The 26281-nt window shown below is 37.1% G+C and overlaps 1 protein-coding gene and 1 long non-coding RNA gene across 8 annotated transcripts in view; one reads left to right on the forward strand and one right to left on the reverse strand.

The window, feature by feature from the left end:
• Positions 1-26281, reverse strand: part of CTNNA2 (catenin alpha 2) — a 486975-nt gene that overhangs the window by 14993 nt on the left and 445701 nt on the right. For 6 of the 7 annotated variants that reach the window (XM_064653542.1, XM_064653543.1, XM_064653548.1 and 3 more), the window contains 5 exons: positions 22901-23014; positions 19360-19541; positions 16426-16531; positions 13295-13429; positions 1593-1736 (listed from right to left, as the gene is read on the reverse strand). In XM_064653542.1, the coding sequence (XP_064509612.1) occupies positions 1593-1736; positions 13295-13429; positions 16426-16531; positions 19360-19541; positions 22901-23014 (681 nt within the window). The remainder of the gene's footprint in view (positions 1-1592; positions 1737-13294; positions 13430-16425; positions 16532-19359; positions 19542-22900; positions 23015-26281) is intronic. The other variant, XM_064653544.1, reaches the window with a different exon arrangement.
• LOC135413618 (uncharacterized) lies at positions 1731-12379 on the forward strand. Its single transcript, XR_010430313.1, has 5 exons — positions 1731-1808; positions 4341-4473; positions 5369-5410; positions 10104-10258; positions 11212-12379. It is a non-coding gene; the product is annotated as an uncharacterized LOC135413618 (long non-coding RNA).

The raw sequence follows: 26281 nt of genomic DNA on the forward strand, positions 1-26281 counted from the left end.
GATTAAAGTTTGAAGGGGAAGCTAAATTTGCTTAACAAGCTCGTGGCTTGGCAAAGGAAGATTTGGAGATTTCACTACAGGAATAAACAGTAGTAAAACTCCTTGTGCACATTATTCAAAGCCAGAAAAGTTACCACCTGTCAGGGAGACATTTTTATATTCTTTGTCCTTATTTTTCTCTCTGCAGGAAGGGAAACAATCATTAGTGAAAGTTTTGGTATCTGGCTTTGTAAACAAGACTCTTATCCTCCCAGAATTTCATTCAGATCTCTTATGCATTGATACAAAGAGAATCCCTGAGTCATCAGGGAGGAATATCTATCCATCACCACAGACCAATCCCCAATATGTGCCACTGACCAGAAGATGGAATGGTCTGCATCCTTAACCAATTGCTCAAAGCCACCTAGTCATCTGGAAACAGAAGTACTTCATCAATCAAACTATGGACCACCTCTGCAGAAAAGGCTGTGATTGCACTCTCCTCGTCTTTGATTTATGGAGAATCTGCTGCTGCCTTTTAGTGCCTCTCCCTGAGATATGACAAGACCCCACACAAAGCTGGTAAAGAGCTTTAAATGAACAAGAACAGCAAGATTTGCAGGATCCCCAGGGGCCAAAATCTTCGTATGATCCTTCTTCTGCCCTTTAGTATGAGAGCTCTGACATCTCGACAGCTTTAATAGAGACCCAAGAGGCAGAACAAGAAAGGAAAATCTTCGTAGTCCGTCTTGTCTTTTTTAAAATGCTGAGGGATATTAAAACAGTGAAGCAGTAATACTTGAGGCCAAGGGACATAGGTAACAAGACAATGCTTTAAAGGAAAATAGTAATGTTTAGGTAGCGACAAAAGAAAAACACCGAGAAATTCAGTTAGCAGTATCCCTGCCCATCTCAAGTTCTTATCACACAAAAAAATAATCAAATGCTTTGATTTATAATTTCAAAAGTTAATCTCAGTTACATCTCCTGGTGTTTCCCGCTTAATTTTAAGTCTATCGCAATTTATCTTTGAGTCTTATTTCATCTATAAAATAATTGGCCTATTGTCAATACACAGCTTCATTAAATATTCTGGGTAAAGAAAACAAAAACAGTAACAGAGAATACAGGAAAAAAAAATTCTGTCCCACATAAACAGCTATTATCCACAGTTAGTAATGTTAAATATATAAATAACACCACCTGTCTTTCATCATAAAGAACTTAAGAAAAAGTATGGCCCAGCACTGTAATTAAATACTGTAATTAAGTTAATGGAAGTTTAGCAATTGAGTTCAAGGGGACCAGGGCCTGCCTTTTAGCAAGGCAAGTTAAACACTGAAGGATCAGTTTAACCATCAGTAAATGGATTGTCTCTGCAGAGAAACGTGACCATTGCTTTGCAGATGATGGAAACTCTGGGACTTCAGGACAGGAAGGAAATGCTTTTTCTCAGGTGACTAAGACAACACATGCAATTAATTCTGTGAGTCCTACGGCTAATTAAAAAAAAAAAAAAAAAAAGCTGTCAAAAAAAATCCCCCCTTGGTATGTCTCTTCCCTCCACCCCCAGATCTATAAAGACATAGATGAGACAGGAGGTTACTCACCGTTGAGGAGTCACCGCTTCCAGTCTCAAGCGTAGCTCCCTCAGCACAGGTGGGTGGGTGGGTGGAAAGTTGACTAGCCCTGCCCCCATCTATGACATCACACTCTACCTCATAAAAGGTAGTGAAAGTGCTCTGAACTCCAGTCTGATTTCCGAGAGATACAGAAAAGAGATAGTGAGAGAGAGAGCAAGAGAAATATTGTGCCATAGCGTAGAGGTGAGGAGAGAGGGAAACGTGTGCTGAAGGAGCTATGCTTGGCCAAGGAGACAGGGACTCCTCCACGGTGAGTGACCCCGCTGGCTGGTGGTTCCTCTCACTTGTTCCCATAGCACAGGTTAAGCCTGCAAAGCCCTAAAGGGTTTGCTGATTCAGAAAGTGGGTAATTTTTGGCATCTTTTGATGAAAAAGAGAGGACAAAAAGCTCTGTCCCTGTTAAACACTAATTGACATCAAATCGGGCACGAATTTGGTTCATAGACATCCAAATGACACTGTTTAATGTGTGGTTTTGTACAGCCAAGCTGCACAAAAACATACCAGTGCAAGCAGGTAAAATTCCAGTGACTACAACTGGAATTATGCTTGTGTCCCCCCATGCTGAATAAACATCCAATCCACACCTCTGGAATGACCCTTGAGAAGAGTAAACCAGAGGGCTGGCCTTCTATATACCCTCTATACACCACTACATGAAGGTGGTCAGCAAAGAATTATGGTTTTCTTGCACTGCAAATGAGAACCGGCAAACTGTGCTGAGAGAACAAGTGAGGGAAGTATAAAAATTCTGGGCATACATTTATTTACAGAGCACACTTTCAAAGTTCCAGAAAATATCAACAAAATTGCAAAGAGGTGATGTTTTTAAATACGTGCATTTTTAGACAGTGACAACCTTACAGGCTGATGCACGTTTTTTTTCAAACAACATCCTGAGGACTGAAATGGGGGGGTTAAAATGGGATATTCATTGTAATTTATTGTAAATGGAATTTTTATCATCCAAATTATGGAAAACCAGGTTCAAGAGTAAACATGATTGCTTAAATTATTCACTGGGATTTTCTTGATAACCTATCTGTATACTAAAAGTGAAAAAAAAAAACCAGTATGTGCTGCTAAACTTAACTCCATTTAATAAAACTGCTTAGAGAATGAGGGACTATTCAGTGCCAGTACAGAGTGCTAACATAAGAGCCTGCCTTTTGGAAGAGGAAAAATGAATGCTCCTTAAATCTCTTTTAAGACTATGGATTATGAGCACACTGAGCTAATATTGATGTTTTCCCTTAGGCTTTTTGATGCCACAAGGATCATGTGAATTGTAATCTAATCATGATTAGTTTTTCTGTCTTAATAATGATTAATGTGCATTCCCTGCTCTGTGTGATCTTTGTTTTTCTCTCCTTCGCTTCTATTGAAAAGAGAAAGTGTGTGACTCATGTCTAGTACCAATCCCTTCACCTAACAGCAAAAGTCAAGTATTTTTCTTCTTACCCTTCAAAACTTTTATCATAATGTTAATCCTGCAGTGTCTGCAGATGGTACTTTAAACCAGTATATTTGTGGGTTTAAAAACTTAACAAATGGGTGCCCAGTTGGCAAAATGAAGAGTTACTGTGACTTAGAGATGATATGGAACTCCAGGAACACAATGCAAAACTAGGCTGCAGCTGAGCAATGCTAAGTGATGATAGTGCTGTTCACAATTGAATTAAACACACATCTGTCTGATTTCTCTGTGCATCTTCTTGACTACAAGCTATTTGCATGTCTGAAGATAGAGAGGAGGAAAACCACCTCTGGTACCCTGTATTACATCGAGTCCTTATTAATATTTATGTCTAATGGCCTGCTAAAACTAAAGAAAAATCATAATTTTTAAAGGCTTTTATGGTAAAAAGTACCAAGCAGAATTCAGTTAATTTATAACTTAGGTAACCTATGCCTTGACTACTGCACCACAGTTGTTTTTGCCAAATAAAGTAGGAATATATTTGAACTCCTGTGACCACCAGACCTTATGAAGGCTGAGCAATGTTGCTGATTCTGTTAAAGAGAAGAATGTTCAGAGGATATATCTTTAAATATGAGAAATATTACACCTCTAATACTGGTTCTAAGATCTCCTACAGAGATCCTCCTTAAGAGTGAGCAAGAGTTAAATTGTCTTTTATTGGAATAGAAACATATGGAAGTAGCACAATTAAATCCCAGAAGACTGAGTATGAACAAGGATATTCTCCAGTAACAATACAAGACAAGGAATATGGAGAAATATGGAAGATTTCATCATGATAATGTGATATAAACAGTTCAACAGATTAGACAGTAGAGAATGCCCCATCTGAAATCTTGCTTTGACCTTCTCAGCATGACGTCTGTGGTTTATAAAGAGAAAATTAAGGGAAGAGCAAAGTTAAGACTGAAGAGTAAAGTTAAGACTGAGTTGTGAACATACACTAGAACACATTACTCACCTACTAAAACACACTATTGAATAAAAGCAGGGAAAGAATATATCTCATGAAAACATTTAAAAAATGTTTATACATTCCAGGAAAGTCAGAAATATTCTAAATGTTTCAGAGAATTCAACTAAGAATAATTAAATGAATGCAGGGAAATGCAAAGCGTCAGAAAATGAAGACTTTATTCTCAAATATTTTCTTAAGGGATGTAAGTTAAGCCTAACAGCATAAGAACACTGTGAATGCAGGTTGAATAATTGATTTAATAATTTGCACCCAGGCACTAGAAATCAACTTAAAACAAGGGTCCATGTTCAGTCTGACCTCAAAGATCTGCTGGAAAAAAATCCTCGTGTGCTTTCTTTCTTGCTTAAAGAGATGAACAAATGATGGAAAGGGCAGGCACCACCCAGGTACCACTGGCTCCTCTCTATAAAGCCTGAGTAACAGCAAGATTGTGAAAAGCTGAGGAGCACCAACAACACAGGAGCATTATACAGACTGGTATTATCCAGAAGGGAAAAATGGATATATATTTTAAGAAATTGAAACAAGAGCTTGAAAAGGCCATGTGAAAATGCCAAGGTGACACAGATCATTAAAGTCTGAGAGTTTAACACAGACACACCTCTGACCCAAATATGTCCAGTTTCTCTAGTGGATCAACCTGATGGATAAGTGGAAAAATCCTTCTTGTACATTATCTGTCATAGTTAAGGAATGGTGAAATATGTAACCTCCTACCTGACACTGAGTAAAGCTGTAACTTCTCTAAGTTTTTGACAATGGAAATGCTGAATTTAGTTACAGGTATAAAAAAGGATGAAAACACTTCTGCAGTCTTTTGGTTCAGATATTGATGCTCTAATCCAGTTTTACAGAGTTCTAATTTGGCCTTTGGTGAAATTTAGGACACGTTACTTGTAGACTTCATTCTCAGTTTCTAGAGATACTATTACCTACCTGGTAACTTATTTCACAAGGTATTTTGGTGATGTATTAGTCAGAATCTGAAAGAACTCATGTTAAAAGAGAGCATTTGAGAATATCTAACAGTAAGAGGTTAGGACTGATTTTTCTGACACTGGTTATTTTTTTACTTTGAGATTTTACTTTTTGTGGATGCAGCTGTTTATCAGTTATGTAAGATTAATGATGTGATAACAGATATATTCTTCCTTTGCTTCTATGAGGTACATAAATAATAATTGTAATAAAAATATTTCCCAGCTGTGGAAGAAAATATTTTACAGGTTAAAGATAAAAGGTAACTTTTAACCTTTCTCCCTGTTCGTTCTCTTCCCAAAGGCTCTTATGACCTCCTGCATTTAATGGAAACACATCCCTATTGTGAGTTCTATTAAATACTTTGTTGTAAGTTGTTCTGTTCAGTATTTGCAGTTGATTTTGCTCAGGCTGAGAAAACTTGTTGATGTTTTCCCTTCAGGGTATGTCTTCTTGTCTGTGAGTGTTTCTATGTGTGTGTTACTCATCTGGAACTCATGTTGTCAAGAACAATAATTAAAGTTAAAGGAATTGATGAGTTTGAACTGAAGTTGTTATTCTTTTAATATCTGCAAAAGCACCACCTGACAGTATTTCTAGAAGTGAGATTTAGTCTCACCACTATCCAACTCAGGGAATTAAAAAATGGCAAGAGCTACAAGATGTACTTTGTATAAGAAACAAAATCCAAAATCTCCTATTGTGTGCTAAATCTGTCATTATGTAAATTCAGTTCTCCATAATGCCATGAGAAAGAAAAAAAACCCCCTAACTTTTATTTAAAGCCTCGGGATGTACCTATTAGCAAATCTCTGCTTTGCATTAGGGAGGCCAATTGAGAGTGCCCCAGTGGAAAGGAATTCTTATTTAATACAAAATGGTGACACTTGGTCCCAAACCATCTCTTTTAAAGGCAGTAATACAAGAAAAGAAGGAAATGTGAGAAAGCACTATATTCCCCTCTTTCTTTATAGTAATTTTTACAGGAATAATCTTTTAGGACCATATCTTAGGGTATGTTAGAATGGTCTTTGCTAATTATTGCAGGGCTGGTGCAATCTGTGTATCAGAAAGCCATAATATTCCCATTGTCTTCTCAACTCATTCAGTGTGGCCTGGAATAGGAAAACAAGCTGAACTGAAGCCATAACTACTGTAGCAGAGGAGCTTTGAATTTTTGAGTGGTTACTGTTTTTAAAGCAAATGCAGTATGTAATGAAGCTCATACAGTAGTATTTCCTTCAATTCTCTAATCTTTTTCTATGATCATATTTGTTTCAAGCTTTAGTCTTCAATCTGTAACACTTTGCTTTGTTCTTATGGAATTAAGTGGATTATTTGGTATCAGAAATGCTTTCCTTTGCAGAAAACTCTTCTAATGAGAAATTTCAATAAATGTAATCTTCAGAAATTCATGAATATTTGTCACCTGATAAAGCACAAGAGCATGTTCCCTCTAGCCAAAACGCTTCTTAATAAGGAGAAAATCTGACCTGTCTAAATTTGAATTTATTGAATGTAGACATACAGATGGTGCTTCTTGTCTCCAGGAATATATTCTAATGAAGACAAGTGCAGTGTGATTCTGCTTTGCAAATTAAATTATAGATAACATCTCTCCATTTATGCAGGATATATTGTTTCATATTTATGTGTATGTGTGTTTACATAAGCATTTATATATGAGAAGTTTTCTTAGACCTGAAAATAACCTTACATCAAGAAATTGGAGCTCCAAAAGAACTGAGATTATTGTACAGAAAATATTTTCTTTGTGAATTTTTCAGTTCTATCTTAAGCTTCATTCATCCACTTTTCCTTACACGGAGTAAACTTTGTCTTCCCTCAGCTGCTTTGAGGAAATAGCCATATACTAATAAAAATAAATTAACCTTTCCAAAGGTTTCTACAAATTCTTGTACAACTTTTGACTGGAAATGAGTTGATTATCAACATTGGATCTGCTCAGCACTGTCTACCTGGGGCTTGAATCCCTCCAATGATGCCAATTGCATAAACTCTCTGGGCTCCTGGTCCACACTACCTTTACTGGGAAGCAATAGATAAGTTATATATGAGGAATTAAATCTTTATTATTGTCAAATATTTGGGAGAGGTATTGCAAATGGCTTTAGAGCCACTAGAGATACATCTATTTATGTCTTTTTTTTTCCCTATTCATCTTTGGGATGTGTCATAGGATAACTAGGAATTCCTCAGTGTTTTAACTTTCAGAAAGCCCTAAGACAGTGCTACCATAAAATACATTAAATATAATGAATATATGACCATGAGGGATTTTATCAGCACTCATTTTGATTAACCTGCATAATTCACTGGTGCCTTTATCCTCTAGGAGTAGTAAATTGACTCAGTGTCAGGATGATAAATTTTTTATGTTACCATATCATTGGGTAGTCCCTTTCTTGGACAGTGTATTGAGGGACATCCTGTGCCAGCAGGAGCTGGAGACTCCTGTATCAGTCACAAATAGAAAAGCTCAAATTTTTTCCAGATAAAGGTTTATCAAAACCTGTGTAAATATCACGTGCCTCATACAGCCATATATTTTGGAACAAAGTACATTTACTATGGCTTTATTTCACCCTCTTGAGTATCAATATATCTGCATACATTCAAACACTTATGCAGAGGTTACTTAAATATCTCTCCATCCCAAACTGCCCAGCTGAAACATCTCCCTGTATTTTTCATTTCTTTAATTTCTTCCAAAGCAGGTGACATGAGCTACTTGAATATACAGAATATATCAAGGTCTCTCTTGATACTTGCTGGGGGTGCACTCAATCCCATGGTCCATATTGCTGACCCAATATTGACCCCTGAGGGACACCACTCATCATTCTTCTCCACCTGGACATTGAGCCGTTGACCACAACTCTTTCAGGGAGACCATCCAGCCAATTCCTTATTTTTTTGATCCATCTGTCAAATCCACATCCCTACAGTTTAGAGACAAGGGTATGTGGGCCAGTTGTTCCATTTCTATTATAAATTAATAGTAAAACTGATTTTCTTGCTAGCTAAGTAACAGCAATAACCTTTTTGTACTCTTGAGAATCTTGAAGAAAAAGGACCCCAACAGTTTTGTTAATTTACCAACTCTCTCTTCAGGAAACTTTCTTTTACATAATGCTAAATTCTTGCCTGATTCAGGAGGAATAAAATCACTCTATTTGCCAAGCTCCAAAACAACACTTTGTCCATATTCTTAAGCATTTTACATGCAAAAGTTCTCTTTGACTGCCAACTTTAAAGCAAAGGAAAGCACTCCAGAAAGGCTTTATTTTTCAGGAAAATGAAATAACCCATCAGTGGCTCTTAAGTAAATGTTTAGGTACATGCTCTTAATCCAAATTCAATGAAAGACAGCCTTACTCACTTCTAATAACAGTTGAACCTCAAATTACCTGATTTTTCTTTGAGTCTCTAGAATTAATAAGTAGAAACTTGATACTTCACTGCCCACACACATACCAACTTGCTTTTACAGCACGAGGTAGTTTACAGTGATTCAGCCTTAAATGAAAGAAAAGTAGGACCTTTAAACTATCTTCTTTTATTCCATGTAAGATCCATAGGCAGAACTGATAAGGACACTGCCAGTTCACCTGAAATAACTGCTAGATGCTCCCTGTTACTCTGTGATAAATAATGAGGTTCATTCATTTTTGATGAGGACCAGCTCTTTCTGGTTACTTTACTCTTATCACTGATCAAGAATAAACACACATTTATTTTGCCCTATGTCCTGTATCTGTTAATATTTTTATGTATCCACCCTCCCAGTCAAGGTGGTATGGCAATTTTTGTAATGTCCTACTCAAAATTAATGGGGTGGCTCCAGCCCTTTTACCTTCCTTTTCCCACCAAAGCCCTCACTGAAATTCCCCAAGCAGGAGCTCCCCAGTAAACTCGCAACCTTAACTAAACTGCCTTGTATCTTCAACAGATTATAAGAATCCTTCTCTGAGTATTGCAGTTGAACCTATTCTGTTAAGATAAATGGGATTTGGAAAACAATTGGGAACTGGACCCAGCTAAAGTATATGTTTGGAGAGCGCTTTGGCTGTTGATTCCATATTTTTGGACAGTGTTCAAAGGCACATGGTACAACACTGCATATCTATCTGGCTCAGAAGTTTCAGACTTTCTGGGCAAGTTTTCTGATAATACAGCTGATTAGATCTGTAGAGCTCCAAATCAAACCTGAACACGATAAGAGGCTGCCTTGGATAAGGGATTTTCTTAGATTCTGCTCAATCTAATCCTACATGAAAATCTGTGGCAAATCTACTAACAAAAACAAGAATTTTAAAAAATGCAAGCTCATAGCCTAAATGGGTAGTAGGTAAATGAGCTGATCAGCTTCTGAGCAGCAGTAAACAGAACAAGTGGATATTTATTCTAAAGTAAGAAATGAATATATATATTTGTTTTATTGTAATGCTCTCGCTAACAAGAGGCAGGAAGGAATACTAGAAAAATAAAGCAGCCCTACAGTCACAAGTCTGAATTTGTATCCAAATGAGAAACATCATCATTAAAAGCAACTCTATTGAACAAAAGTAGCTCCCACAAACAGGCAAGGCTATCAGCAAGAGCTAAGCATATGCAAATGGGATTTACTGAGAGTAGTGTATGCTCAGCACCTCAGAGGATTCATTCCAATACAATAGTGCAACTGATTATGAAGCAAATATGTACTACTTTAAATAAACTAAGGCAAGAGACAAAGCAAATTATTTTGAAATGCTTTTACTCTGTAATTTCATTAAAGGACGTTGTTTATTCTTAGAGGGGAACTACAAATTGAATATTCAAATTTAAAACTACAGAAATATATATCTGTTTATGGACTAAGGTCAAAGAGACTTTTATTGGGAACAAGGATATCATCTACACAGATCAGAAATATTTGCAAAATCTTTTGCAATTTTTTATATTAATTTGTGTTTGCTGTTATCTAACCTCCTCACCATTTTTACTTACTTTCTTCCCTATAATCTTCTTCCAGTTTACAAGGCTCCTCACTAAAGGACAGGTAGAATACAGATTTTTTCTTATTTTACTTTCCAAAACTCAACTGGAATCAGAAATTAGAAGTCTCATCTTGCAACATAAAGGACCAAGGCAACAGACAAATTGGCCTTTCTCCACTGATATAATGAGGTATTACTGACGTATCCTAACTCCCAGTTGCCAGGTCTTACTTATCTAGTAAAAATAGTTTTGCTATCTGCATGGAGGGAGTTTGATGGGAAAGATCAAAGGAGAAAAAAGAGCTTGGAGGGAAAAGCAATGGGAGAAAGGAAAGGGAAAAAACAGTGGGTTCTTTACTGAAATAATTTACACTTCAGGACTGTGACATTTTCTTACTTTTTGATCTGTTTTCCTATTTGCAGCAAAGTCACTGATGCCAAAAAGGACCCCTTCATATGCTATGCTAGTACCATATCAATCTATAGAGGAAAAAGCAAACAAGATCAGCTTTAGGCTTATTTTCAGAGATAAACCATACTGAAATACTGAATCTTGTAGGGGGGGGAAAATAGAAGTTTCATCAAAATATATATAGCACATTATGTGTTATGTAGACAATATTTTTGAAGTTGTTGCAACATATTTTTCTCTAACCAAGCTATAGGAACTGTGGGGTGGCTTTCATCTGTCTTTTAGGTTTTAATTGGTTTTATGTCTCTTTCCTTTTTATATAAATATGGAGACACCCACACGCAGATTCAAACATACATATGCATACATTCATTTCATTTATAAATATTGATTAATATTCTTAATAATGAAAGAATTCAAGCAGAGATTCTACTCTCTATAAGAATTCTGAATCATAAGTCATCTTTTGGATCGATCTGAATGATATTGTAGTTCTCTGAAAACACAGTAGTAAATCACAATATTGTAATAATCATCCTGGTTCTTGATATTTACATCAAAACACTTAAATATAGTGCAAACATAAAGTTAATTCCATAGTCACAGGTTGGGAAGCTGGAATTCTGGATTTCTATAGTACTTCTAACATTGTACTGTATGCAAGTTGCCAAATAATGGTATTTCATTTTGACACAAATAAAATACTGTTTATTTGTAATTGGCTATCCAAGAGAAAATGAAGAAGAAGATGGAAGCAGAAGCAGCAAGTAGACAAGCAGATGTAGATGTGCACTTGGATACCAGACCTCTGGATAGCAAAGGAGCATACAGTACCCAGCACCTTGAAGATAAACAGCTCAGAAAACACTCTCAGGAAAGCACTGCACTGTGTTATATCAGATCACAAGATAATGCTCTCACAAAGGGATGCACAGGAGTTCAACTCTGTGTCACCTCCTGTTCAGGCACCAGCAGAAGAAGCGAGCTGGGCAACCTTCAAATTTTCCGTACATCAGTACTACTGAGTCTTGGGAACAGAACCAAATCATTTCTGCATTTGAGGCTAGTTTTGTCTTTGCAACTGACTGTAAAACCCCAACCAAACAGAAACACAATGGTGATGAAGCCTGGTAAGCAGCGGGTGCCAACAATGCCAGACTGGGAATGATGAAGTCAAGCGGTTCGGCCACTTATAGTTTCACAACGGATGGGGATGTTCCAGGAACGAATAGATGCTCGAGGTTCACAATGACTTATTCAGCATTCACATACACTGAATAAAGAGACTCGAAAAAAGAAACACACACAACCACAAAAGCCAAGCTGGTTGAAGCACTGATTTGGGGTAATTGTTGTCGAGAGATGAATATGACGACTCGATGGGTATGAAAAGCTGGACCCAGATGGCAGTAGGTAAGAAAAGATCGTAGCAATCAACTCTGCAGCATAGCTGTCAGCAATACAAGGACAGATCATTCCGTTAATATCAGGAGAATGGAAGAGGATCTTTTCGTTGCTGTGGGAAGATCAAGGTATTAAAATTACATACGTACATACGTCAAGAAGTGAAGACCAATTGCAGGACAGATACAGGAACCTTTAAGCAGCTCCTTTTAGGATTGTATGTATGACTTCAGAATGTTTGATCCAAGAAAGCCTGGCAAATGTTTAAGACCTTCTATAGTGCTTTGCAAAAAAAAAAAAAAATAAAAATGTTATGTGGTTGAGAACATTTTCTCTGACTTCTGACATGCTTGAGGAAGGCCAGTGATATCACTGGGGAATCTTATGGATGGAATGAAGGGCACAAGTTAGTTGTCCTAATAATCTTCGTACTTGATTGGGCTTAAACAATGAAAGGGTGCTTTTTCAAAACCACATTTGAAAACAATTTTTTTGAAGCATCTCGGGTCTCACAAATCACCACTGTTTTGAAAACACACTCAGGAGAGTGAAAATATTGCACATTTACATACGTGTGGTCTGTATTTGAGTTAGAGGATAACAAATGTGTCACAGGGCTAATACTAGGGTGAAAGAACAAAAAAAGGAAATTGTGAAGAGCAGCAATTGTTGCTGCTTGGTTCTAGTATTCTCCCAGAGGCACAGAAGCCAACATTAGGAGAAGGAAAGAAAAAATACTTTAAAAATACAGAAAACTCTTTGTTTATCGTATTACTGCTGCTGCATATTCCTGTCTTTATTTCTAAAAAAGATTGTGTGTAAGAAGTTTGCAGAGTTCATTGAAAATAACTGAAATAACTGGATGGGCACTAGAGCATATAATCATTGTGCTTGCCAATAGTATTTGAAAACAGCACATGCATCAAAATTTAAAATATTTTGCTGGCCTTCCAGATTTTTTTGCTAAACCTAGTGTGCATTGGAACCTGAGTGAATGAATCCCATTAGTCATCACCATCTTAACAATATGCACTTCATACAGAGCTGGCTTCTGCACAGAGGAAGGAAATTACCAGTACTAACAAAGGAAAGAAGATTTATAATGAGCAAATATACAAAAGCTCCAAATAATTATAATATTCACAGCTTGGCAGTGACTTTCTAGGCTATAAAATTACTTCTCTTTTGGAAGAATGAAGATTTTACAAGGTTAATATAAACAAAGGGTAATTGGAAAATCAAATTGCTCTACACAAGCTATTGTAAGGCCTGGAATAATGGTGATAACATTTTTAAAAAGCTTGCTTATGAATCAGTGGATTTTTGTTTTGTGTATTACTGCAATCAAAAATGCTCCCTTTCAAGTGCTACGTGGGAAACATAAATGGCTAAATACAAATCCCAGCTTACCCCTGATACGATAAGTTCTCCTCCCAGGTTCTGAACTTCTGCCTTCACTTTGCTGCAGATATTGAGCTGGTGGCAGTACAGGGCAATGCGCTGCAGGTAGGCCAGCAGGTCCTGTTTGCAGGCTGAGTCTGGGCACTGCAGGCAAAAGAAATATTTCATTAGATTGTAGCTGAGTTTATGTGATTAGAGACAGGTCACCAGATAGAGGCAATGTGTGTGTATTAGGTGGATCTATTCCACTTTGTCTTTACATGAGGTACTTGATGAAATGTGAAAACTCAAACCCTGCCTCTAATTTAACTCAATATTTATGAATTGTAGCCTGGAGATGCACTATACCTTTCTGGAGAGAGATGAAACCTCTCTGTCAGTCACTAATGGAAGGCAATGACAATAATATGATCACTGTGAGTGTTTACTTATGACATCAGATTGTACTGAACAGAAGAATCTACTGAGCAGCCAAAAGACCAGGTTTGACTTGAAACTCCACAACGTGGACCAGTCAAAGTCCAGACGAACCCAGTTCTGCCTGATTACAACCACTCTAATGCCAACTCTTGCCTGTGTTGCCACCTTCCCTGGCATTTGTGCAGACCTTCAGAGGACACAGCTCTGCCTCAGGCTTGGCAGAAGCTAGATCTCTCACTGACACCTGAAGGACTTGGGAGGCAGAGGTGAGGCTGCTTGGGTTTGGTAATGACAGATTTGGCAAGGTTATTTTTGATGCTAAAATACCTTAATCTGTGCCAGAGAGAAATTATTTACTGAAGTGTGAGCGACATATTGCAGAGTATCTCAGCAAATGACATCAGTATTGCAGCCCTTCTCAAGAACACAGTGAGTTAAGCTGATCCCTCTGCATGTCTAAGGGATACTTCTCCATCCTAGAGAGAATGCTGTCTACATTCCTGTACCATTTCAGATACTGTGAATCAATCCCAAATGTGTGTTGATACAGATTAGATTAGGTCAAATGTGCTAGACACTGTGAGGGTTTTATAATCAATGTAACTAGAAAAGGCCCAAGTACAATTTATTCATAGTCCCTGGGACTCTTAATAGAAACTGCATCTTCCCCCACAATATCAAGAGCATAATAAACAACAGTCTTGTAGTTAATATTCAAAGTCTTGCCTCAAGAGAACAGACCTCTGTAATTCACTCTGATGAAACACTGCTAAAAGGGTTCATTGCTAACAGCATGTCTCCAATAAATGCCCTTTGAATACCCTTTGAGTGCATAGCTTGGGGAACAAAGATTCCAAATATGCCTTCTTAGCATCTTACAAAGTCTGTGCTCAAATTTTTAAAAAATATTATCAGAGCATTTCAAGAAAATCTGATAGAATTAAACACACATGAGCCAACAGTATCACAGCCTTTGACTTGAGATTGCTGCTCTAACCCAACAGATAATGCTGCCCAGCAATGAGTTCATGATGAACCACTTGTATATATTGTTGTCTATAACCCTGAAAGCAGTAACTGCTTTTTTCTCTCCCTTTAAAACTAACAAGAAACAAAGCTGGAGGTCCATTGTGGCTGTCAGGTTAAATGTGCCCTACACTCATGGCAATAAGGCTATAAAGCCTCTTTTCCTCAGACAAATGCCGCATCTTTCAGGCATGAATCCCTAAGAACCCTTTTCTCCCTACCAGTGTCAATTTAATACAAAAATATTTACCCTATTCTTCAAGTCTATGAACTGAAAGAAATGAATTTTAAAGCAATAATTCTAGAGAGCTGTCAAGGTTTTATATATAAGCACCTTGGAGTGAAAAAACGTAAGAGCTCTCTCATTGGAACAATAATTAAAAATGCAACTGTCCATAAAAAGTTTATATTACATGAGGGTCTCCAAAGTTTTGTGAAATATCATTAAAGTGCAAGCATTAAAACAAATAATTCATTCTCAAAGTGCTTTCACTGTTTATTATTAAAGTGTTACAGTCCTCTGAAATTTAAAATGTGACTCAAGCCAATGCACTCTAAGCATAACAAGTCTCTTTGTGTTTCTTTCTTTAAAATATTCCACCTCTGCAAATACTTCAGACCAGGAATTTCATCAGCTGACAGATGGATTTCTTCTCTTTTGTGCTGAAATGAACAGATGCTCCTTTTGAAGGATTGGAATGGGTTAACTATAGGAGAAAATGCTTGCTGATAACGAAGAAACTCTAAACCCAAAATTTCCAAGGTTGTAGAAAAATGGGCAGCTTCAGGTTTCTTGCCATTTTAGCTCCTATTCCATGGCTGGGTATGTTACACACTATTACATTCTTTCTTGGAGAAGAAAAAGACATACTTATTGTGAAGAGAAAGATTAGAAGCAAGGAAGTTATCGGTTCCCACTTCCAGTGGATTTTCTCCTGATGATAACGAAAGGAACTATTGGAAGTTTACAAGTGAAAAAAACAGTCAAATTTAATTTGCCCGAATCTAAAATTAACTACCTAGGACCTGGATTTGAAATTTGGCTCTTGACTTTTAGTATGCTGCTTCCTCTCGCTCTCCAGATGGATCCAGATGGAATCCAATATGAAAAATTATATATCTAGTGAGTTCATCTTTCCAGTTGTGATATGAGTTTGGTACTGGGAGTGAGGACACAGAACAGGGACCAGGGGCCTGTTAAGGTGAAAGACCCACAATAGCCTGATGCAAAGCAGGAAACTGGGAGTCAAGGAACATTGAAGAAGAAATGTGCCATATCAAGGGAAGTTGCTGAAAGACTGAGCTGAAAAGAAGGTGAGGATTCCAAGACATATGGCAAAGGTAACGGAGCATCTGAGTCTCTACTGCTTCCATAACAGCAAATAAATTTTGGACTTGATGATCTTAGAGGTCTTTTCCAACCTAAATGAGTCTCTATCAGTCTAATTCTAACACAACATCTGGGCCCAGGAAAGAGGTGGAACAAGTCAAGCATTTCTGAGCTTTAGAGAGACTTGTTTGTGACTTTCCTTTACTGCAAAAACCAACTGATAGGTACAGGAAAACTTCTGTTCGATGGGTAGATCAGAGTCCAGGTGGTGACTTCCAGCAGGTGATTCTCTGCCAAGTAAAGAGAACCTCTTCCTGCAAAAGGCAACTCATCTATGAGCATTTCTGCTCATTTTTGTGGTTACCTGATCAGCTACTGCCCGTGCCAATTTGTCCATCCTCGATCCTGCCTCTGCAATCTTCTTGGCTGCATTAATGACATCTGACGTGTTCTTCAGGGGGCCTTTGCCTCTGTGAAATACAAGACAATTACGCACAACCTAAATAAATCATGAGAGGCAACAGTTTTAGTGACCCTGCTTAGTGCTTGATTTTAAAATAGCAACACGAATGACTTCTTAATTTATTAGAATCTCACCTTTTAACTACTTTATAGTACAGCTTGATTAAGAAATCGGTTTGCTGCATTTCCTCTCCCTTACAAAATGCCTCACCAGCAATTTAGTGTGATGGTGCCTTCAAGCACATGAGCTGTACTTAAAAGTATATGCATTTTTAAGTGCTCATTAAGCCAGTGCTCTTTCTGGAATACACAACTATTCAAAAATTATGCAATTCCCAAGCCAGTGCTAAATGTGAAGCCCATCATGTCTAGGGCAAGAATGTCACATTTTAGAAAACTTTTTTTTGGTAGTTTTTTTTAATTGGAAAATAAAGACATGTGAAGCATAAACCTTATATTACATTTAAATATTACACTTAAAACATGTATAATTAGCTTTAAGACTGATCTTTCACTATATTTTTAAGATGATGTACAAAACTCTCATTTTAGTCTATAAAGTAACCAAAGTGCATTAAGACAAAAATTAAAAAGTCACCACAGACTTTTCTGAGTTTGTTTCACACTCAAAACTTCAATCTTGTTTGTACTAATCAAATTACTGCTGCTCCTGAGAATGGCTCTGTTGGAAGTGAGCTTATTTTCTTTTTTTTTTAAATTTGGAAAATCATACTATGATCAGGTAATTTTTTTAAAAAATTGAAGTAGAAGGAATTTTTTTCTAAGCATAACATTTTATTATTTTTCCTTTTTTCACAATCTATAATGCCAAGAATAACATACTAAAACATATTTCCACTTTAATCTTCTTTCCATACTTCCATTTCCACCTTAAACAGATAATGAAATAAAAGTATCCCACTTCTGGTGAACTTAAACTGCAGCAAAAGTCCTTCTTGGTGACCTCTTATGTTTCTGCATTAATTACATGAGCAGATCTTGCTGTCACAAACTCCATGCATTTGAAAAATTATTCTATTTTAACACTGCTGAGGTTACAGTCAACCAGAAAGGTGTGATAGGCTTTGTTCTGTTTTAATGGAATATATTAAACAAGCTGTTACTGAATCTGATGCTGACAGAGGTGCACTTTGATTTTTTTTTTATTTACTTCAAATGTGACAGTAGGTTTCTCTCATTCTCATATTAGTTCTGTTCTTTTGATGCTGGGAAATGTAATTACAAAATTTTCAATTCCATGATCTGTGTATCAAAGGTTGTCCAGGAGGTTGCATGAAATGTTCATATTCTGGGCTGTGTCTTTAGAACATCATTTCTTCCTTCCATGAAACACTGTTTGGGCAGTTTTTCATACTGGTTTTTTTTTTGGTCAGAAGGATCAGAGTCCCAAGGCAATACAAGTACATAAGTAATTCAGAATCCTGTAAAATATCACCCTTCACAGGAGGTTCTACCCTGACATTTGGTATCCAGGGGTGGTGAATCTACTGCAAAAAGAACAGTTGTAAAAGCACAAACTGAGAGGAAAACAAGTAAGTGGAGAGAATGACAGTTTGGAGCAAGTATAGTAGTAATCTATTAAAGCAAGCAAACTTTCTATAGGCATAATTAAATTTAAAATGGATAAAAATGTTTGCTGTTGCCTATTATCAATTAACTACCTATGCAAATAGTCAAGTTATTTGAAAATTAATGTTATTTATACACATGCCTTCCCTCTCTCTCTCTATCTATCTATCAGGTATGTGTGAACTCCAGGTTGTAAATGCAGAGACTGGCTCCTCTGACATGGTTTGAAGATTTCAGACACAAGGCATGTGATCATCTGGAGATTAAGAAATCATAGAATCACAGAAAGATATGGGTTGGAAGGAACCTTAAAGATCATCCTGTTCCAACCCCCTGCCATGGGCAGGGACATCTTCCACTAGACCAGGTTGCTCCAAGACCCATCCAACTTGGTCTGGAACACTTCCAGCTTCTCTGTGGAACACAGTGAGATGAATAAATGGATGTTTTATTTTAATTCTAAAGGAAAACACGAAGAATTTTGTCCAGTTTTGGGCAATCACATTTTGGCAGATACCATTGAAACGTCTGAACTCCCATTAAAAATAAACACCGAACAAAATTTAATTTATTATGATGATTTGTAACTCAAACAATCTTGTAAAATGTTGTCCCTAGTGTGTTTAACACTATGACTACAGTTTAACAAAATAATTCTGTTTACATTATGCCATTAATGAATGGTCTTTTGATGCTTTCCAATTAGAGAAGAACAAGATATCAATAGAAAAATAAAATGAAAGCAAAAAAAGAAAAAATCATTACTGACAAACTTCCACGACATATTAGATCAAAACAGCTTCGTTTCATTTGGAATTTTTTTTTGAAAGAAGTTCAGTGATCAAAATTATATAAATAGTTTTGCCATTAGTTTTGATTGACACAAATTGCAGTGAAATGTTGAAAGTTCAGAGGGGCGCATGCATTTAGATGGGTACTAAACGAAATGTCAGTGGAGTGTCTGTAAGGTCACAGACTAACTTTGCTGCTGAAATTCAAGATGATCTGCAAATAAAAGAGATTCACAAACAGGACAAAAAACTTCATGTGATTAATCCTGTTTGGAGAAATATCCAGAGCTGTTGTGCGTAGAGAACTAAACAACACATCCCACTGTATATGATGTGTGTTACTTGGCTTTGCATCTCCAAAAACGCAGCAAATCATCTCAACAGGCTACAAACTGAACAAAAAAAGAAAGATGTGGCATATCTGGACTCCTCAGTGCAGGTTATTTTGTCCTTACCTAGTGAAGTCTGTCATTTCCATCATGATCATGCACATCTGCTTTGCCAGCACAATGATGTCATTACCACTGTCATCCCACTTTGCCACCTCTGCATCCAGTTTGCTCTTCTCTTGGTGGAATATCTCTACCTGCTCAGCAATCTTAGCCTTCTCCTCCTGGGGAAGCTGAGCCATGATAGCCTGGAGAAAAAACAGAAGTTGGGCATGAAAAAAGGAAGCCAGAAACTTGACATTTCCAGTGGTCCAAATGGCAAGCACAGCTTCAGTTGCTTTTCATGGGAGTTGAAGATGCCAAGCAAAATCCAGCAAGCATTTGATTTCTTTTAGGACAGGCAAAGCCAAATCCACAGCATGTTTATAACTCTTCTTGCACCTTCAAGATGGTAAAAATTATATGACATACAGATTATTCACCAGTTGATACAGGAGGATTAAATTCCTATTAAATCTTAACTTCCAGGAAGAATAAAATGAAGGACATTTATGGGAAAAGGCAGGCTGAATTGTCAGTGTCTCCCCTAGTCTCACTCTCTGTCAGAAATCCAAGTTTCTGATTAACCCAACACTAAAGTAAGCTATGACATGCAAGATAATACATTTACAGTGAATTGTAAAAAACATGTCTTTTAATGATATTTAGTGTTCTGTCTCTTGGGTGATATGCAAAAAGGCACTACACAGGTTAGCCATGACTACACAGGTTGGTACTAATCTGCCTCAACATCAAGAAAGCAGAAAGTTCCTTGCCCTCTCAAAAAAAAACCAAAAACAAAAAAACCCTAAAAAACTATAATAATTACTTTTGAAGATCAAGTGGACACTTCCAATAATGATTTCCAAGCTGACTCACTATTTGGCTTTAGGGGTTCTGAAGACCACATTATGCATTTAATGGGGTGTGACACATATTTAAGTGTCATTACATTTTTTTTCTTGTTTATGTCACTTTCAATCAGCTGAAGTCTTTTTGCTACATATTCTTAAAATGCTCTTGGCTTTCGAAAGTTCATAATTGACCTTTTCCAAAACTGAAATGAAAAAGGGTTATAAACAGTAGATCAGAAAATGAGAAATTTGCAAGTTAATCAAATTAAAATTCAACACGAGTTTTAATTAGGCCTTATCAATGTAACTCAGCAGTTTCAAATGCTAGAATAAAAGTACTTCCACAGAAAAATGCTGTGTAAGTCAAGCCAATAAATAAATAGATAAAATACACATAAAACCCTAGAACTGATGAACTAACTGAAGAGAACATGATAGGAGTGGTAAAATTTGGGAAGTGGATCTGAATGTCTTGCCTGCAGTTTCTTTTGGTGGCAGCTTCACCTGCACACGCTTTAAACTGGTATTCAGTGTTTTAATATTTCTGTTCCAGCTGGTGAGGTGCTTTCAAAGCAGCCATATCCTACAGCAAATGCAACTCATTCATTCCAGTTTTATTTCCACTGAAGGCCAACACAAGCCTTTCTACTGAAATACTAACAGCTTTATGGAGTAAGCATATTAAACAAATCCATTACATTCCACAAATAAAAATGTTTTGAATATTTTCTGCAGAAACGGTTCAAATAAGATACTATTCCACTTAGCAGAATCATTTCAATGAGTCACTGCAGAGTGTGGAATGGGCAGCTTCTGCTTAGCATGTTTTCCTTTTAGGTTTTTGTCATTTGTTGCTTCCTCTGACATATTGCAATCTATGTTATTCAGGAACTGTCCTTATAATGTATTATGTTTATACAGTGTTTGCAGCTGATCAAAGCAGAAGGTTTTAAGTGCAGCAATAATAATAACTGTAATAAATATAGTAGAATTTAAGACTCCTAAGTCCCTGGGTGAACTCAATTCTTAGTAAAAAAATTACTGCAGTCTTTACTTGGTTTTCAGATCAAGAAAGGATGATATGCTACTAGTCCTAGATGTAACCAAAAAAATGGAGAAGACTATGAAATTTGATAGAATACTCTGTACTGTACCTCAATTCTGCTGTACCTGAAACTTACTTTAGTAGTCAAGTCTTTGCATATAACAGAAAGCACTTTATGCTCTTTAAAATATAAAAATCACAAAAGATAGTCATCTCCCTCCAGAACACAGTTCTATCATCCTTCTCACAGTGAGGTATCCAGGTATCATTTTGAAATTCTTGGTACTGCATGGTTTTCACTGTCAGTTCCTGGTCACCCAGCTCTCTGGGATAGGACCTACAATCCATCTCTCTTCTTGTAGATCAAAATGAATATATGTATTATGTCCTTGTGATTTAGTGAGAGAAATCCAGCTTTTCTGATACATGGTATGATTTATTTACCATCTGTGTTCAATATTCATGGAAATTAATTTAAGACAAAAAGAAATATCTGCCCATTACACTGGCTCCATGTCTCACATTTCTCCCATACTTTTAAGTAAGCTTCTTTTAGATTTGTGTAACTCTTCTGTTTCTTTTCAGGGTGTAAAATCTTTATATTAAGTTCCAACATACTCTGAGTCCTAGAGCAGCTAAAAACTCCTCTGTCCTGCTGCTCTGAATTGATTTTTCAAAGCATCATTGCCTTTTGATCTTTAGGTTCTCAGCCCTACAAATCCTCTTGCAGAATCCAAGGTAAGAAATCCCCATTCCAGCTACGAGCTTTTGCTAGTGTTTGTTTAAGTGTGTGAGGACACATCAGAAGAAACCACAGACTTGTGTGAAACAGCCATAAAAACCATTCAGGTAACTCCCAGTTCCCCACTGGTTCTCTGCTGGAAAATGTTTAAGGCTTATTTTTTAAACTCTCTTTCCAGTCAAATATATTTTCACGATGTCATTTTCCCCTCCAATTATATTCTGATGGGTTTTTTAATAATGTGATATGAGCAGCCTATTCAGTATGAAGTAAACATTCATCAGAGGGTGGCATAATCCCGAGTGTTAACAGGAATATTCCTGAGTGTTAACAAACTTCACTTCCCAAGCACCTGTGACCCCTGAAGCACTCATCAGCTTCATTTGCAATCCCCGTGCACAAGCTGAGGTCGCAAATCACAATGACTGGAGTTTATCATGATGTAATTACCCTGGCAAAATTACATTGACTCAGTAGCAAATGTCTTCAATTACAATTAAATTACAGGGACTACTCGGTAGCTTAAACAGATCTTCTTGACAGGTTTGCACACTGGGAAACATGACTAATGTAAGATTTCTCTGGATACGGCACATGGTGCCCTGATGGGATTTTTTTATTTTTTTTTTAATTTGCTGACTACTCCCACGGCCTTCAGCACATTCCAAACCTGCAAAGCCTCCTCTTACAGCAGTAGCTGGAGCAAACAGCTGATACAAGGCATCATGAAAGCCTCAGGAAGATCATTCAACGAAGTCAGTGCTACTCCAATAGGTGCCACACGAACTTTCAACACTTGGGTCAGGTTGGTTCTGTCCTTTCTTAAATGACCCTGAAGATTGGAAATCACTGGCTTTGCTTTCTGAGGCACAGCTTTTTATTGGTGGCTATACAGACATCAATGTTTTATGTGGGGTTTACACTCACCCTGGCACTCTGGCCAGCAATAAGCTGGTCATCCTCAGTCTGTACACTTGTTCGGCTGCGAACGTCATAATCTTCCTGCTCGAAGTCTGAATCATCCTCCAGCTCTTCAGGGGTCTAGAGAGAGAGAGAGACAGGGAGAGAAGGCCAAAGAAAGGAGATGACAAGCTTAGAAAGAATACAGACAAAGTCCTATGCACAGTAAGCTCTTATTTCATCGATCCCTTGCCCAGGAAATGCTGTTCTGTTTCCCTTTTAAATGAACTTGTCTGCCCAAGCAGTCAGGAACTGAAATTGAATTGTCTTAAAAATTAAGTTGTTTCACCTCTAGTTTTCTTTACAAATAACATTTGTCATTACCTTGCCACAACTTTTCTTACTGCAATTTCTCTTAACTCTGTTAACATGATGAATGCAGTTCCAGGAACAAATATCCTTTGGAAACACTAACAACCAGAATGCTGTATTTCAAAATAATGTTATTTCTTATATAAATGGACACTAATACTATTATATTACTGGAAGCTACATGTAATCTTCAAAAGAGAAAGTAAATATCTGGGAAAAAGCAACTGACATCCTGGAAGAAAAATTTATCAAAACAAATAAGAGATTTCCCATTAAAAGAAATTGTAAATTATGTCAACTGGTTTTCAAATAAATATAAAGTTTATAACCTGTGTTATCTTGTTAACTCACATGGTTCTTTTCAAATACAGGGCTTTGGAATTTGACTCATCCACTGACTGAAATCATGTTATATCCATTGCTGGTGCTACAAATGGTGTGAGGGTCTCTAAGCAGATTGGTTAAACCTAGTTACATATATGCAGGCTTCAGCTTTTTTAAAATTTCAGAGGGAGGGAGGAAAAAATATAACTGATGGATATGTTTATTTGGGCTTTTTCATCTTCTAGCAAAAAATTAGGAGAAAAGAATTTCCTTATGTATATACAGAGAGACAGTATAAATAAAATCACTATTTAGTACTATATTTATTATAGATGATGCAAAAAAAGAGTCTTTAGAAAGAAGATTATACTCCATTTTGTGACTGAATAGCCTCTAGGACAACAGTCTGGCCATGAGTAACTTCTGTAGGTACAATACATGATAATGGTGATAGAAGAAGATCACAGTAACTGTATCACCTTACTGGATACCCCCGTGTGCCCCCAGTGTCAATCTCGAAGGCCATTACAGAAGAAATCATCCATGCTGGCATTCCATGCTTGGAGGCAACGTCAAGCTTTTTAGCAGAGGTGCTAATCATTGCCAGTTGTCATTACAGCTCTGTCTTGAAGATGCTCAGTCACTAGGAACCGCTCCAAACCCTCTAACATAACGTGGAGAAGTCTTTTGGCGGTGTTTATATTCCAGCCTGGCTTCCAACGTGAAGTGCACATCACTGTTTGGAGCTGCATGGTGAAGTGCACATGATGGGGAGAGTAAAACACAGCCATCATCATTTGGCTTGAAGAGTATGAATTAAATATGTGTTCTGATGCTGAGTGCTGGAGGAAGAAGTAACCAAGTGTGACAGTGTGGTAATGGAACTCAGGCTGCGTCTCTGAAGAGAGACATGAACAAACAGTGTGTGTAACAGGACAGACAGCACGAGAAGTTTAGATGAGAAATGAATTTACCTTTTCTCTACTGTCACAGGAAAAACAGAAAGATTGGTACCCATCATTAAAACGACCAATGGTCTTGTTTTCCAATCACCTTTAATCACTTTATTTTCTCTGCTCAGCTGCCTGAGGGCAGGGTGTGACCTTAAAATCTGTCACAAACAAACAAGCTACAAAGAGAATCATACAACTCCCTGAGCAAAGAGAGTATTTTCTGTCATAGGGCTCTGCCTGCACTTTCCTGGGAAGAAAAGGAATAGGGTGGAGAGCTTCAACCCCTTCTTCATAAATCAGCTGGCACTGATCCATCCTCCAAGTCCATTCAACTACCCAGTTTCACTGGCTATTGTAACACCTGTATCCTTTCACCCCCAAATATCCTCCTCTTAGTTTCTTCTATCTCCACTTTTATAGATAAGAATATAAAAATAAAGTGCAGTCCTCCCCCAGGCTTTCATAGTCAGACTTCAGTAAAGTAAGGGTGTAACATTCAAAATACACATCTCAACACTGTAACCAGTAAGAACATCCATGAGGATGTCCCTTAAAAAAGCAAAAATATTCTGAAAATTCTATTCAAGGATTTACTCTTAAAGAAAGATTCAGAAAAAAACATATTGCTGTTGTTGTTTGACACTCCTAACATTAACATTTGTGGTCTTTCAAAGACTGAAATTTAATGGGTATAGGTGTTGAACTTGGAGAAAATGTAGTACAAAGCAAAAGGACCAGTAATGCAACTAACACACTCCAAGCACATTACATCTCCATATTTCTCCTCTGTACATATGAGATCTAATTCAAAATGATCTTTCAGATTCATTTCATTCTCTTAGGTTTTTAAGTGTGGTGAATTTAACATCCTTGTTTTCTTCCCCAGATAGCTACATTTTTCATTGAGGGGAAGGACTGGAGTCTGTCTGATGCCATTTCAAACATCTTCATGCTTTTCAGCCTTGCACCATTCCTTTCTTTTAGCTGATCTCTTGGACATGCAGCCCACATAGAATAGAATCTCCCTTTTGTTTAGACAGAAAGGTATAAAAAGAAATATTGAAGTTCCTTGACTTAAAGACTTCTACTCTTAGCAGGGCCTTCTAAAAATACCATAACAACTCTAATTTTTGTGTACAACTCACAGGACCCTGGTATTTAAAACCTAGTTTCTGTGACAGAAGAGTCTGAAACTCAATTTATCTGATTTGGAAGATGGAAGGACTGGATCCGTCTTGCAGACACATCGACTTATGGTCACATAAATGTAGGAAATACGGATTTGAGACTTGTTTCCAAACAAAACTGACAACTGCCAGTGGCAGGAGAAGCTACAGTAATTTTCAAAACTAATAGATTTTATGAGCTGACTGATTTCAGCAGAAAACTGGGCCATTTTCATCATTTTTAGTCTGTCTGGTTTGTAGCACAGGCCATAAGACTTCCCAGGACAACTTCTTTTTCAAATAGAGTATCTCTACTACACAAAGAGCATATTCTTCATTCATCTAACTCAGATGAATTCTTCTAGTGAAGAATATTCTTTCACAATCCCAGATAAATCACCCAGTAAATACATACTTTCTCTTTTAAGATGCATGTTTTATTTCTAATATGAATATGGTGACTTTCAACTTCCAGGCACTGGAATATTTTGTTTAAATATCTCTCTGACTGTGAGAGTAAAGTGCTTCCTGTAAACAAAATACCTTCCATCACTATTTTTTTTTTTTATCTTTTGTGACTGCTGTATAAAAAT

Source organism: Pseudopipra pipra, chromosome 4 (assembly GCF_036250125.1).
Source record: "Pseudopipra pipra isolate bDixPip1 chromosome 4, bDixPip1.hap1, whole genome shotgun sequence".
In the NCBI taxonomy this organism is placed as follows: domain Eukaryota; kingdom Metazoa; phylum Chordata; class Aves; order Passeriformes; family Pipridae; genus Pseudopipra; species Pseudopipra pipra.